This window comes from Xyrauchen texanus, chromosome 13, assembly GCF_025860055.1.
Source record: "Xyrauchen texanus isolate HMW12.3.18 chromosome 13, RBS_HiC_50CHRs, whole genome shotgun sequence".
NCBI lineage: Eukaryota > Metazoa > Chordata > Actinopteri > Cypriniformes > Catostomidae > Xyrauchen > Xyrauchen texanus.
Genome location: NC_068288.1, coordinates 11962718 through 11978377, shown reverse-complemented (window position 1 = coordinate 11978377; position 15660 = coordinate 11962718). Strand labels below are relative to the sequence as shown.

At 38.6% G+C, this 15660-nt stretch overlaps 1 protein-coding gene across 1 annotated transcript in view; it reads right to left on the bottom strand.

The window, feature by feature from the left end:
• LOC127653525 (bromodomain adjacent to zinc finger domain protein 2B-like) overlaps positions 1-15660 on the bottom strand; it is a 111287-nt gene that overhangs the window by 37241 nt on the left and 58386 nt on the right. The window contains 4 exon segments of the mRNA XM_052140215.1: positions 5726-5935; positions 6103-6302; positions 6933-7088; positions 7456-7656. Of these exon segments, the coding sequence (XP_051996175.1) occupies positions 5726-5935; positions 6103-6302; positions 6933-7088; positions 7456-7656 (767 nt within the window).

The window sequence follows — 15660 nt, the reverse complement described above, 5'->3', positions numbered from 1 at the left end:
GCTGGAAAAAGTGGAGATTGGTAGTAAAAAAAAAGACTTAAATATTGACCTGTTTCTCACCAACACCCACGGGCGTAATTTCCTATGGGGACAAGGGGGACATGTCCCCCCCACTTTTCAAAATCCCGTTCGTGTCCCCCCCACTTTCAAATTCGTTTGTTATTATTTTTTTAACGTGCGCCGTCATCGCCACGGAGGAGCAGGACCGAGCAGAATACAGACATCCTGCCTGTCTCTGTTAATGCGCGGCGTCTGCGTGCCTGTACGTGGACGCGCGCATTGACAGAGACAGGCAGGAACGTCTCGTGCACACTCTTAATAGTGTAACTGTAAGCGCACTGAAAGTTCTACTGAGCAGCCGGTATCGCTGTAGTCAGTAATGAAAGCGCCAGCAACAGGTTTTAATATCTTCATGGATGAAAAAAAGAAAGGAGATGTGAGTTGGTTGATTCAGTAAATTAGATCAGGTCAGGGTAATTTTTATTTTGTCTACACCTGTTGATACTAACATTGACTGAGCTAACGTTAACATACATTGTTGCTAGGTAACTTCAAACTGTTAGCTAAACATTTAATGTTGCCTAGCCCTAGAACATTCTGTGTACCATGAAAACGAGTCCACTTTAAACCGCAGCGTTTTCTGTCAGCAATGTATGACAAGCAGACTCTGGCTGCTAGTTTATTGTTATTCTCAACTCAACTCATTATACTCAGATGCAGAAATATTTTTTAAAGTCTTAATAATAAATGTTTTTCTAAACTTGAGCTATTGTTGTTCACTTACAATATTTGTTCATTTAAAATGTAAGTTAATTTTAAAAAAATATCTGCCGACATTCTCAATCCGCAAACTACGGAAGCGTATTGCATTCACTTGAGAAAAAAAATCTACTCTGTTTTTCTGAATTAGCGACTTAATTATCTCAGAATTACTGAGATAATTTTTCATTAAAAAAATATTTTGTTCTGTTTTTCTGAATTAATGAGATCCCTCAAAATCCTGCCAGGAGCTCTATTTTAGCTGGATTGCATGGAAGTAAACATGTCCCGCCTTTCAAGTTTAATCCGGTTTTATTTTACTTTGTATAGTCGTCTGAGACTTGGATGCTATGAATTTATAGAGATATATTTTAAACTTGGCCTTCAATACAAAGACATTACTGTCTATGACATTTGTAATACTGTCATGGCTGAGACACGCTTTGATCTTCCAAAGGACACTAATCAAGCAATAGACTTGTACTTGCATTTAACACGAGAACTACCGGAAGTCTAGAACTACTAGAATGGCCATAGCGGTCATTCTGACCGTTCATACTAGACTGGACCAAATGTCATGTCATATTTACATTCGAAACTTCTATTGAGGTTTTAGAATGAAGCTTCTAATGTCTGTCAGTCATATTTTATGGCGTCATCACCCTAAAAATGTATTGAATAAAATAGAATGGATTAAATGGAGCTCAAGCTTAACGCAGATAGTCCTACATAATACTGATCTTTTTTGTAATATATAATAGTGCTAGACTATACACATACATAGGCCTATATATATTATATATTAGCTAGACTGCCCCGGAAGGTGCGTGCCTCGCTTTGTGTACAGCAAGTTTTTTCCACCACAGTGAAAATGGTTTTGAAAGTCTAAACGCCAACAAACATGGATTGAGGCGGAATATTTCGTTAGATAAAAACATGTTGTGAATTTTGGAAATTATTACATCTATCCTTTTTCAAAACATGTTGACTTTTGGACTTTACAACGCTCTGGAGTTATTGGAAATTGGAAACAATCCTATGCAGCCACCACTGGAATCAAAATCCATGAATAAATGAATCTGTTATATTAATAATAAACACCAGGACCACGAAATTTTAATTCTAATGAATGTGAAAATGTAATAGTTCATCGACAACCACAGAACTTGCTATTGTAGCTAATTACAGATACAAATTTGATTATTTATATTAAATTATTCTCCTAAAAGGGGGCCCCTTTTTTGTTCAAGTGAGCCCACTTTTAGGAGAATTCGTTCATAATGATTTACAGCATATTATTTTCATTATAGTTTTACAGCATGATATTTTTGCTCACAGTAAAACAAATATTGCTTTCTAAATCAGTTTGTTTTCCCACAGTTTAGCGAATGTTCATATTCTTTATTAACTGTTTTGGCCATTTTGGGTTTGGCCTTTATGTGTTTCATACATGTCTAATGTTTTTACTATGCATTGAAATACACATTGGTGATGTTTTATAAGCTATTGTATTGATTTGTTTTATTTTACAAAGAGAATAATTTAATATAAATAATCAAATTTGTATCTGTAATTAATATAATAGCAAGTTCTGTGGTTGTCGATGAACTAATACATTTTCACATTAGCTCCCATAGAGCTCCTGGCAGAATTCAGAAAAACAGAACAAAATATTTTTTTTAATGAAAACTGATCTCATAATTCTGAGATAATTAAGTCGTTAATTCAGAAAAACAGAGCAAAAACTTTTTTTTCCATGAAAAATTATCTCGTAATTCTGAGATAATTAAGCCGTTCATTCAGAAAAACAGAGTAGATTTTTTTTTCTCAAGTGAATGCAATACGCTTCCGTAGCAAACAGCCGCTGACTGTCCGACGGTAACAAGGTTGTGCTGTCTAGGATCCCGCCTCATGAGGAGAAATGAAAACAAATGAGCGCAGCACACAGAAATTCAGTGAACAGCAGTAAAAATTAATGTAGAGTTTTTATATTTATACAGTTAAGCAACATCACACGACCAAGAGTGTGGAATACCACCATGTGACACCAATTTCATATGACAGTTAAATAAACAAGGAAATAATATAAAGTCACTTACATTTTATACGCTATATTGACTCTCACAGGAACACGTAAAGTGTTTTCATTACTGAATGATTCAGCGTTTTGAACGAATCGGTTGAGTCAAAGATTCAATGACCCATATAAATGCCTAATTCCTGAACAAATCAGCAGTTTGAATGAATCGTTTGAATAAATGACTCACTCATTAAGACGTTCGCCTGCCGCCTCCTACTGATGATTTAGTTTCTTATTTAAAAGTATTTTTGACTTTATAAAATGATTCTCTCAAGTCTTGGCTATTAAACAATAAATAAGGTAAGACATATTTTTCTTATATATAGTTTAGTAGCCTATTATTCTTTTTGGCAAAATGTATCATTATAAACAACTTTATATCCATTTCCTGGATTTTGTATCGCCATAGTCCCTAAATGTAGCCTATATGTAAATGGAGGAAATGGGATTCAAATAGAAAACATTTTTCGATCGAGAACATCATTGTGTCCCCCCCACTTCTCAAACCAAAGTTACACCCTTGCCAACACCTATAATATCACTTCTGAAGACTTGAATTTAACCATGAGTCTTATGGATTAGCCTACTTTTATGTTGCATTTATGTACTTTTTGGACCTTCTGAGAGCTGGTCACCATTCACTTGCATTGTGAGGACCAACAGAGCTGAGATATTCTTCTAAAAACCTTGTTTGTTTTCTGACAAGGTCATACACATCTGGGATGGCATGAGGGTGAGTAAATGATAGGGGTGTAAATCGCCTGCTTCATCCCGATACGATCTTGTATCGATTCTTTTAGCCAGCGATCCGATGTTTGCCGATACCTCAAAGTCTGCCATGATATGATTTTGATTCGATTCAGGGGGCTGCGATCGATATTACAATATTATGTGCCTATTTTACACAATTACAATTATCATCTCAGAAATGCAACCAAAATATGATTTGAATATTTTATTGAGCTCTCTGAAAAGGGCAAATCCAGTCTCCACATTGGGACATCCACAACAAAATAAGCTAATTCAGTTCATACAGAAAACAATTATAATTTAAAAAAATAAAGTCATACAATCATACACAAGTGATCATTTGTTTCATCATCAATCACCTTGTGGAATGAGTAGAACACTTCAGTGACAATTTGTCATCCCTACAACAGTCAAGCAAGTCTTTGAATCCAAAATACTTACATACCCATGACAGGAGAGTATGTGCTATCCGTGTTTATTCATGGCTACATCTTCTGAGGTTGTATTGAAAAATTCTGTTACAGTTTACTCTGATGCATGTTAGTTAGTGTGTTGATGTGAAGATGTGAAAAGTCTTGTAATTGATACTGGCGCAGAGCAGGTGTTTTCTCGTTCCCTCGTCAGCGCTGTTCAAAATATCGGGGCTCTTTAGCCATTTGACATGGTTGAATTTCTCCAAAGCGCTTTATAAGCAAAAATTCTCATGTAGAATTAAAATGTCTTGCATGCGCCACAATATTGAGGAAAGCCCGATTTAATCGCTCTTGTGAGCCGCTCCATGCTATCCTGTCACCGGAGCTCGCAGCCCTGTTGATGTGCGCACACACGGATAGAGCAGAGCGCAACTTCAATCACTCAGAGTCCACGCACATCCGTGTCCCACATGAGAAGCATATTTACCACTTATGAAGTAAGATTAATATCATAACGTTGCTGCAACGCATGACAGACATGCCTACAGACGTGGCTGGCATTAGAATGTTAAAATAAAGGTGCATCATAAAGAAATATGTACGTCGATCTTAACGCGTTGCATTGTTGGTTAATTGATTGATGCATCAATCCAGATCGATGGATTGTTACACCCGAGGTAAATGATGGGTGAACTATCCCTTTAAGGCCAAAACGTACCCTACGAAAGTGTGTGCGTAGAACAGAACCCTTCAAATAGGGGAGCCTACAAGTTTAGCCTAGTAAGGTGGTACACAGGCAAGGAGAAAAGAGGCCATTCTTTTTTTAATGGATTTCTATGGTGGAGATGCTTCAGTACGCTGAATAAACTGCTTTTGTGAGGTAACAGCTCATTATTTAATGAATAATTAATATTAATGAATGTCTGTCGCTAATCTTCAACATGTTCACTATGATCAAATTGCTGTTTTATTAGAGAAGTCATGGACAATTTTGCGACAGGTAGGTAATTTTACGGCTTTTCCCATTCATTTGTATGGTATCCGCAAACGTCGACTCACTGTCGTAACACGCAAGTTGACCGTTACTAGCCGTTATGCTCTCTCCTATGACAGAACCGCGAAGGTTGTTATCTCCATATATAAAATAATCTCTGCGTAGAAGCTTCACATTTTCCAAGCTTAATTTGGTGCATAGTTGCATTCAGAAATGTGTTAGTCCCCAATTCACAACACAATGCAAGTATGCGGTGCTTTCTCGACATTGCCACAAGGGGCGCTATAGCAGACATTAGTGTAAACTGTCCACTTCAACTACTGCAACCATTCTCTTTCAAGTCAACAACTGTCATGGTGAACAGTAATTTGAAGAGAACATTTCTACGCAAGTAAGTTAAAGTCGATGAATTTATAGCAACTTACCTGAATAAGGGCACATCCGGTGTAATGGCACTTGGCATTAAACAGGTTGTTTTTGAAGACTTTTATATTTAAATGGCCATTTCACAAATGTTTTTTTCCCAAAGTGAGTTCCAGTACACTTTTAAAAGGGAAAAGCCCCCCCGGAGCAATCTGAGTTTAAGTGCATTATTCAAGGGCACAATGGTGATGGTTCATGGATTGTTCATTGCGGGGTTCGAACCTGCAAACTTTAGGTTACTAGTCTGGATTTGAATGTCAAGGCTACATCACACTAAACTGTAAAATGCTAATATGAACACCTTACTTTCATTTTCTTTTTCTTCTGCCACTCCTTTTCGGAGTCCGACTCCTCGCTGTCTTTACTCTGTTCATCTTCATCTTCGTCATCCTCATCTTCTTCCTCTCCAAGGTCATCGATATCGCTGCTGCTCACTCCATCGCTGTCAGTATCCAGTGACGAGCCAGATTCACTCTCACTTATACCAGATCCCGCCACCTGCTTCTTACGGACTTTCTGTATTGGTCAACACAAATATCAATCAACCTCATTATAGAATCATTTCAATAAATTCCCCAAATCAACTGCACTATGGTCATGTATTTGTCGTTTTGTGTTTGTGTGTTTAGACACAACACTGCACACGCCGTGTCTGCTCCTCGCGTGTCATCATGATGTTGTACCTTCTCTTTAGTTTTCTGCAAGGGTTTCTCCTGAAGCTCCCCTGTGCTGTTGCTATGGTGACTGGCCTTGCGGTCACGGGCTTTGGCGTTGGGGGTCCGGCTATGCTCAGGGGGCTGGAGTGCGGGGGAGGGGGCAGCTGAAACGGTTCCTTTAGCCACATAGGGAGAGAGAGAACGGCCATTCACGGCTCCGTTCACACCTGCATTTAAGAGAGTTAGCATGAACCAAACACATTGTTTTAAGTGATGTATAGAACGCTGCGAAAACGTGCATCTGTAGTTTGTAACTACACACCAAACGTGCTTGGGTTTACTTTATGGTTGCCAATATACATTAGACAGTTGTTTAAACAGGAAATAAAAGGAATCTGTCATGAAAAATAAAACATTATGTCATCATTTATTCTTCCTCGTGTCATTCCAAACCGCTTTCTTCCATGGAACGCAAAAGGAGACATTTTTCAGAATGTCGGAGCTGCTGTTTTCCACACAACAAATGTATATGCTTTTTATGGGGTTGCATTGAAATGAGAATGAATAAATGATGGCAGAATTGTAATTTTAGGGTGAAATAATGCTTTAAATATCACTTTATATGGTTAAATACATGTATCAGGCATTTCTGGGACAAAGGTACATGTGAAAACTGCAGATAATCTGATAAACTCCACACAGCTCAGGGCGATGATTACCCTGAGGTCACTTGCCTGAAGGCTACATTACTTTTCTTTAACTTTAAATCTGCCTCAAAGTAACCAGATTTATTTCCAGGAGGCTGGTAGGAGCGCACTCACATATACAGTGACTGGGGTTGTATAGATTAATAATACCTTTGGAGGCCTGGCTGCTCTTGTTGGGGGTTTTGGATGTGTACGGATTGGCCTCATGGTTGTGAAGTGGTGGGGCGAATATAGGGGGTAGGCCCAGAAAAGGGGGGAAGAAGGCCGGAGTACTCCGGCCATGAGCTTCTGCCGCCCTCCACCATTCTGAAGAGAGAGAGAGAGAGAGAGAGAGAGAGAGCGAGCAAGTCAGCAAAACTATACAGTACCTTAGGGCAGACAATCAAAATGAGACAGGGATGAAATATTAATTAGAAAGGCAAGATAATGTTACACAATTGACAACGTGTTCGAATTTTCAGCTAAAAAAAAAACTATGCATGTCTATGAGTGCTTGACAATTCTCTGTTTGGATTGTGGATTTTGAGTACTTTACTCTGGCATCCAAACTTTTGATTAAATGGTGAATATTTGTATAATTTGCTGTCATTTAGTCTCGCAGGACTTCATGTGAATAGGCCTTCAGTCAAGTTCTCATTGGATGTGTCGACACACACTGCACGCACGACCATACCTGAAAAGGCTCCTAGTTGCGGGTGAGCCGCGAGTGCTGCAGTGACGCCAAGTCCTCCTAGTCCCCCAAACTCCGGGCGGGCTGCTGCTGGGGAGAGCAGGCCAAAGGCTGGGTGAGCCATGAGCGGGTACGCGCTGGGCAGAGATGTCACTGAGCTGACACTGAAGGGCTGGTCACTGCCCGTCAACCCAAACAGAGGACCTTTCCCATCAAACAGACACAAACCAGACACAAATACACATTTATTAATACATAATCACATGAAAAATGGAGGTTACAGTGAGGCTCTTACAATGGAAGTGAATGGGGACAATTTCTGGAGGGTTTAAATACATAAATGTGAAGCGTATCATTTTAGAAAAGCACTTACGTTAATTCTTCTGTTAAAACTCATGTATTATTGATCTGTAAAGATGTTTAAATTGTCATTTTTACAGTCATTTGAGGGTTTTAGGGTTTGTTGACATTACATCGTCATGGTAACAAAGATACAAAATTGGTTATATCTTTACACAGAAAAGGTTATTAAAGGATTTTATCACACTAAAATAATGTTAACACAAATATTGTTGATGTCTTGTGGCTGTACTTTTGAAAATTGTTTTTATTTTAATGTAAAACAAAATTGGCCCCATTTCACTTCCACTGAAGGTGCGTTTATATAACCCCGATTTTTCCTTTTTTTACAGAAAAGGAGGGACGAGTCTACATTCATTTTTGTGGTAATGAGCTCAACTTGTACTGAACCCGGAATATTCCTTTAAGCACATTTTACCCCCCAATTACCGCAATGCGTCCAGATGTGCTTTTACTACACCCACTGTTTTCAGTGATGATTCTCAGTACTGTACTGCAGGAAAAAGATACTATTTTTTTTTTATTATTAAAATCCACAACTTAAAAGGCAGCTCCAAGGGAGTACTTCTATGATGTATATACACAAATGCATTACAATTTCAATAATATTTTTATTTTCTTCAGGTTACCGTAAAGAGAATATCAAAATCACTACTTTTTTCACGTTGCGGCAATGAGAAATTAGGGGGGAAATCAGTGTTGCCAAATTTTTCAAGAGAAATATTTATGATATTAAAAAACATGTGACCAAGCATTACCTGTCCCGAACAAAGTTGCCTAAATAGATGCTAGTGCGGTTTAATTGTGCTGACACAACTCATATTCTAAAAAAAATTGAAAAAACAAAACAAAAACATGATAATTTCCCAATTGCTATCACTTAATGGGTTTAATGAATAAATGCTTTGTATTACACATACCATAGAAAATAATATTGGCATATGTTCATGAAAATGTTCATGTTCTGTAAAGCAAGAGGAGGATGGGTCATCTAAGCGAACAGTAGAATAACTTAATAAATTAATTGTAAGAATAATTTTAATTACAGGTTTCTCAGTCAAACTCCAGGAGTATAATATCAAATAAGCATCCAGTGAAGACTTGAAAACAATGGAGAAACTCACTTTCTACCTTTTATATATTGTTTTCATGTATTATGTTGTTATTGTGCATTGCCTTGTGAAAGTTTCAGTCACTGATTCATTTTGGTGGTGTGAAGTGCAAATATGCACATTTGTGCGAGACAGCGAATGCTGCGTGAATTATTCATTATCTCTTTGTGAAAGCCTACTATCTTTACATTTCCCAACAGATTGTGGGCATTGCCACTATGTTTTATCAATAATGGGAGTCCTGCACGCAGAAGAACAGATTCCTCAAGATTCGGAATGATCCGGAAGCTAGAGACACCACTGACTGAGGCTGCATGCCAAAACGGAAACCCTGTAAACACACTATTCTCTCAGCATGGATGGAAAATTGCTGTGATTAGATCCGGAGGCACAGGACTGTTGTGGACGTCTCTCTCTCTCTCTCTCTTTCTCTCTCTTTCTCAAAGAGTGCTGTGTCAGCCTTTGAGAGTGTGTTTAAGTGTACAAGAGAGAGAGCGCATGTGTGTGTGTGTGTGTGTGTGTGTGTGTGTGTGTGTGTGTGTGTGTGTGTGTGTGTGTGTGTGTATAAGAGAGAGAGAAAGAGAGACAGGGGAGTTTCATGAATGCCTGGATGAGACAGTTTGATGGCTGTTAATGTAATCACACGCTTTCTGACAGTATTTGATTAATAACTATGATCAGGTCAAATGAAAGTCTCTTGGTTTGAGAGATGAAAAGAATGAAGAAGAGGGAGAGAAGACGCCCTAACTGCTCCTGTATCTTCCTCAATATCCTATATCACAACACCCTCTCTGAGTTCGATAAATCACTTCAATCCCTTGTCTGACATTGCCCGAGCTCTCGGTATACATGTTAACACAATGCTCTTCATAATCATCATCGTCGTCGTCGTCATCATCATCATCCAGATTGCATCCTCTCTGGGATCGATGTGCTCTGGCAGCGCTGATGCTGGCCATTGTCTCCTTCAGGAGTCAGATGTAATTTTTAAGCCGCATATTTCATGCAAATTCAATTTCCATTAGAGAGTGCTGGAAAAAAAGGCTTGAGCGCACCGTTCCGCCAGAGAAGTGCCGCGCCAGCTCACACACACAGAAATAAAAGTGATGACGGGAAATGCTGGATTTTGGTAAGAGGGACAGAGAAGGCGGCATTGACTTCACTCTGTTGTAATTTACGTGTGAAGACGGAAGAGTCTAGCAGCTGTCAGCTGCATGTAGTTTTTTGTAGTATTTATTACTTACCCCTGCAGTAAATTTATAATGTTAGCCAAGGTTACAAGGTTTTGATAAAACAAAGTCAAAGCTTTCTAATTAATACAGTCTCAACATGAAACACTTATGATACAATGTCCATAGTTAGTTGTGACTCTACAGAAGAGGATATTGCAAAAACATTACATATCATCACTGTCAGAGATGCGACAACAGATTCGGAGTGGATACACCTCGTTTCAGAGTATTTTAGCTGGTGGATGTGCGATCTCCGTCAATAGCTCGGAGGTGTTTGTGCAGGTGAATGGCTGTAAATACATGGATATGTTCTAAGTATGCTTTGTGAGCCTGCATTAATGTTATGTAGACATTGAAAGAATTGATATGCACATGTGCACACTGCATGCTAGAGCATTAAATATACAGATTATACTGTGTATATATATATATACGGACCATAATAAGGAAGATTCCTGAGAAATGCAAGCTTGTAGTACCACCTGTTTACTCCAGAGGGCAGTAAGTGAAACTTCATCTGTATGAGCAACACACAGTTTATACAGTGAACAAAACACTTCAGTAGGCAGAACAACAAACATGCGTTACGTTCTTGCGTCCAAAACACTCGAAGGAGCGCAAATGCGATCTAAGGGATCTCAAGATGTGTTTAAAGATTGAGTATTAAACTATATTTAACGACACAGTGACCTAAACATTTTATGTGTATGACGCTACACAAGCATGTTTGACGCAGGTGTTCATTGACGGTCCTTAAACAAGCCCTCATAATAAATCTCCAACTGATTGACAAATTCACTTGTGTAATGGATTACTGTGAACTGTGTGCCAATGATTGACTTATGATCAATAATATAGTAATAAACAAAACATTGTATTCTAAAGCCGCTTTTTGTATTGTCTTATCAATGATGAACTCTTCTGCCACAAGAATGTAATGTATATGAATATTTATATAATTTTTAAATATTTAAAGATAATGTATAATTATATATTAATATAAATATGTATAATCATTATATATTGAGTTATTGTTATATGAGGGGCTTTCTCAGCAAATATTTGTGAATGCGATTAATCGCGATTAATTATTCATGTAATTAATTCGATTAAAAAATGTAATCGATTGACAGCCCTAATATTATATATATATATATATATATATATATATATATATATATATAAAATTAAATTTTTCCCTAAACCATTATTCATGTCTTCAGAATTTAGAGTATGCTTAAAAGTTTAGTTCACCTAAAAATTATCTCATTATTTACTCATGATCTCTCAGGTGTGTATGACTTTCTTTCTTCACCAGAACACATTTGAAAAATATCTCAGCTCAGTAGGTCCTTAAAATGCAAGTGGATGATGATTTGACTTTTGAAGTAAAAAATAAAAATCACAGCTAGTCAGCATAAACGTCATCCATACGACTCCAGCGGTTAAATTAATATCTTCAAATTGTTTGGTGTGAAAAAGATCAATATTCATGTACTATTTTAAGTCTAAATCATGCTTCAGTTCTGCAGAGGCATCGGCATGACGTAATCGTGTTGGCATGCACGTGCGACGCGCCCAGTAGAGCAGCGCTGTTCACAAGCGGGTAACAACACTGTACAGAAGCTTAGTTGGTTTTGATCTATATCTGTTCCTTTACTCACAATGGTGTGTTTGTGTGCTTTTCCTGGATGTCTCAGCCTAGAGGAGAACGTGAGATTACGTCTGTAACGAGTCAATGTGAATACATCACACGAGAGACTGCTTGATCTCCACCCTGTTGTAAAGCTTACCTGAAGCGTTGGATTATAGTTAAAAAGTGCTTAAATATTGATCCTTTTTCGCACCAAAAGCAATCGTGTCACTTTAGAAGTCATCAATTTAACTGCTGGATTTGTAAGGATGACGTTTATGCTGATTGTCTGTGATTTTTAAAGCTTCACAAGTCTGATCACATCCACTTGCATTTTAAGGACCGACTGAGCTGAGACATTTTTCTAATTTTCTTCAAATGTGTTCTGCTGAAGAATGAAAGTCATACACACTTGAAATATCATGAGGGTGAGTAAAAAATTAGACACTTTTCATTTTTGGATGAACTATCCCTTTAAATTAATCTTCTAATTCTGTCAAATATTGTCCAACATTTTTTGAGTCTGTTTTCTCAAGAACAAGGTTTAATGTCAGCCTTCCTTTAAAAAAATTATATCTTGGCAACAGATTGGGATAGAAACAAAAATAATATCAAAGCACAGACCTTTTATACTTCAGTGAACAAATCTCAAAATGGGATTCTGGGTCAATGCGTCTCAAAATGAGCAGATCACATATGTTAATGTGTCATGGTTGTGGTGCAGTGTTTGGTGCTATTTTTATATTTATTTCGTTTATTTTATATATTACAACAACTTGTGAGTTCAAGAGTCTTTTTGATCGACTCATTTGGTTGTGTAGTATGCTTCTTTTTTTTTTTTTTAGCATACTGCTTTCTTTTTTCTCATATAAGGAGCAAGGAATATTTAAAGAGCATGGAAAATCCTGTTTTCCATGATATGTCCTCTTTAGTATGAGAAAAGGACAAGAGACAGGAGAAGACAGCTTTCAGTTCTCTAGCTTAAGGCCTGTCTTTCTCACACACACGCACTCACACTCTCACACACACTCTCACACACACTCACACACACACTCACACACACACTCACACACACACACACACACACACACACACACGAGAGAGAGAGAGAGAGAGAAGGACAAATCCACAGGCCAACTGTAACATGCTGCATGTTTTGGGATTTGTCTTGATATAGACAGTGGCAATGAAAAAAGGAAGAAGGACAAAAAGGAGAGAGAGAAGGAGAGGCGGATGTGAAGATAAATGAGAGGAAATATTCCCCCAAAGACCGTCATCCGCTCCTGCTGGCACACACATGCAGGCACACACACACACACACACACACACACACACACACACACACACACACACACACACAGTTGCAGAAACGCCAGTTTCATATTAATGCGCTTTCAGTCGGCAATAATTAAATCAGCCTCTGAGAGGAGCAGAGCAGAATTACCGGATTACCTGATATCCTTCTTATTTTATCTTTCTCCTTCATTCTCTCTCACTGTCTCTCGCTTTTTCCCTGCCCCCAACACCCCCCATACCTTCCCGTGTTCTCCATCTTCTGACAAACCGAGCCATCTTGAAAAGCGGCACTGTCCTCCCCCACCTGTCTTCTCGTTTGCTCTCTTATGTGGGATGCCGCGGAAGCCGATTAATGTGCCCCCCATTTGCATCAATCACATTTCTACAGACAGATCTGACAGCCGACTTAATTGTTTGCATGTCTGAGAGGGATGGCGAGAATAAGTATGAACATGTGGCCGGCATTTGTTCTGTGAGAGGTTAAAACATTCTCTGTTTAAGCACAGACGCACCTCGTTCTCCACCTGACCATCATCTCTCGCTCCGGCACACTTGTGGGCTGGTGATTTAGTGGGACAAAGTGTTAATTGCGTTTAAAGCAGTAATGATAGCACTGTGAGAACCTGTCGAGGGATGCTCTCATTCAGAGCATTAATCAGTTCAACCAGGACTGAATTACTGGGGTTCTCTGTCTTTTAACTAAACTAAATACAATAAAATCACTTTATAATTGATCCTATTGTTATTTTGGAATTTTGACTCTATTAAAGAGGTATACTGCCCTACAAAAGCAAAACGCAATAATGGGTCACGGAAGTAAACTATAGCGGGGTAAGCTTCAATAGCGTTTAATGGGAGAATTGCAGCAACAGTACAAGAAACAATCCACTATAATGTTTTTCTAATTACGACTTTCCAAAAGAGAAAAAATAGAGAGCGGTGGATTACAGCAGAGAAAGATGCCAAACTTACTGTCACTACCTCAGAAGCTTAAAAACCCACTGCAAAAATGCCCCAGAAATTCAAAATGTGATGGAAAAAAATGCCCTCTAATTTTTATTAACGTTTTTTATTTGTAACATGTTGGCCTTAACATTATATTATAGTCCTTGTTATGCATAATATAGTATATAATATGAGTTGATGTTGAGGTAAGAGGTAATCAGTTCTCAATCTTGAGAATTTGTGTAACCAGGGGCGTAACTAGAGGGAGGGCTGGCACTAGGGGAGAGGAAAAAAGATGGACGACGAGTGTTTGAGCACATGGACAAGGTTGCTAGCACTGCTTGAGCGCAATATACTCCAGCCTCCATTGTTTAGGGAGGGGAGTATGTACCATTCTTACTACCAAAAACAGGCCTAACTTTTGGCACTTTTCCACCGCACGTTACGTTACGATTCGACTCGACTCACTTTACTTTTCTGAGTTTGCTTTTCCACTGCTGTTTAGTGCCGCCTCAACGTGGGTGAGATTATAGTCTGATCATCCTAGTTGCGCCGCCTCTACACGACACAAAATAATAAACAATAACACAACCGCTAGCTGTTAGCTACTAGCTCATTGTGCTGCATAAAGCCGTTGTTGCATGGTGATTTTACACAAGTGTAACAGTTAAATTGGCCTGGTTGTTTTAGAAGCTTTCCAGAAGCTGGTCAACTAAATAAAGTGAAGCTTTCAAGCAGAGTATAGAGTTAACGTAACAAAACGTACCATCCTCCATCGTGGCTCAACGGCAGTACAGGGCACTCTCCCTCCCATTGCTCGCTGGTTTATATCGCGTCCATTTGGTCAAACCACTTCCACTTTTCCTTGATGGTTCTGTAGTCACTTTAAATTGTTTATTTTTTTTAAATAAACACTGTTGGTAGGTCCGGTAGTAGCCGTGTGCGGCCAACAGCTGAGACACTTCCTGAGAGACTTTTTCATTTTGTACGTCGCTAACGAGATGAACGTCTGCACCTCGTTTATTGACCACGGTGTGGTTTTGCGTACAGCCATTTCTTTTTACAATTCGAAAGTCAAGCAAACAAATGATACTGTTCTCGCTGTAGCTAACTTTAAAACTAGCGGGTCCGTGTCGAAACTCAAGTGATGCTGGTAGTAACGAATCTCTCTGACCAATCAGTGACCTGCAGGATTTTGACATCATATTTAGTATCGGCTCGGCTCGCTTGGAACCTCGACCGAGGTGGTACTAAAATAGTACCAGGTACCAGGTACTATCCACAGTGGAAAACCCCCAAAAAGCGAGTTGAGTCGAATTGTACCGTGAAGTGGAAAAGGTTTATGAAACCTTGTTTCTATGATCACTTTTAAACACTATTTATTTGCACATTTTGCACCTTTGATGGAATATACATATTTTTGGAACGTCATTCCTGCTTCCTCAGTGTGATTCTCCTTGTGACTGCTCTGATTCCTAACACAATGCCGGAGTTACAAAAAAATACATAAATAATAATAATAATAAAAAAAAGTTCTCCCTTCACGTAACACCTCTTGCTGGGCGGGTATATGGAGCTACAGGAGTGGAGAGCCATGAGGAATATCAACCGTTACCGAGAGAGTCGTCAG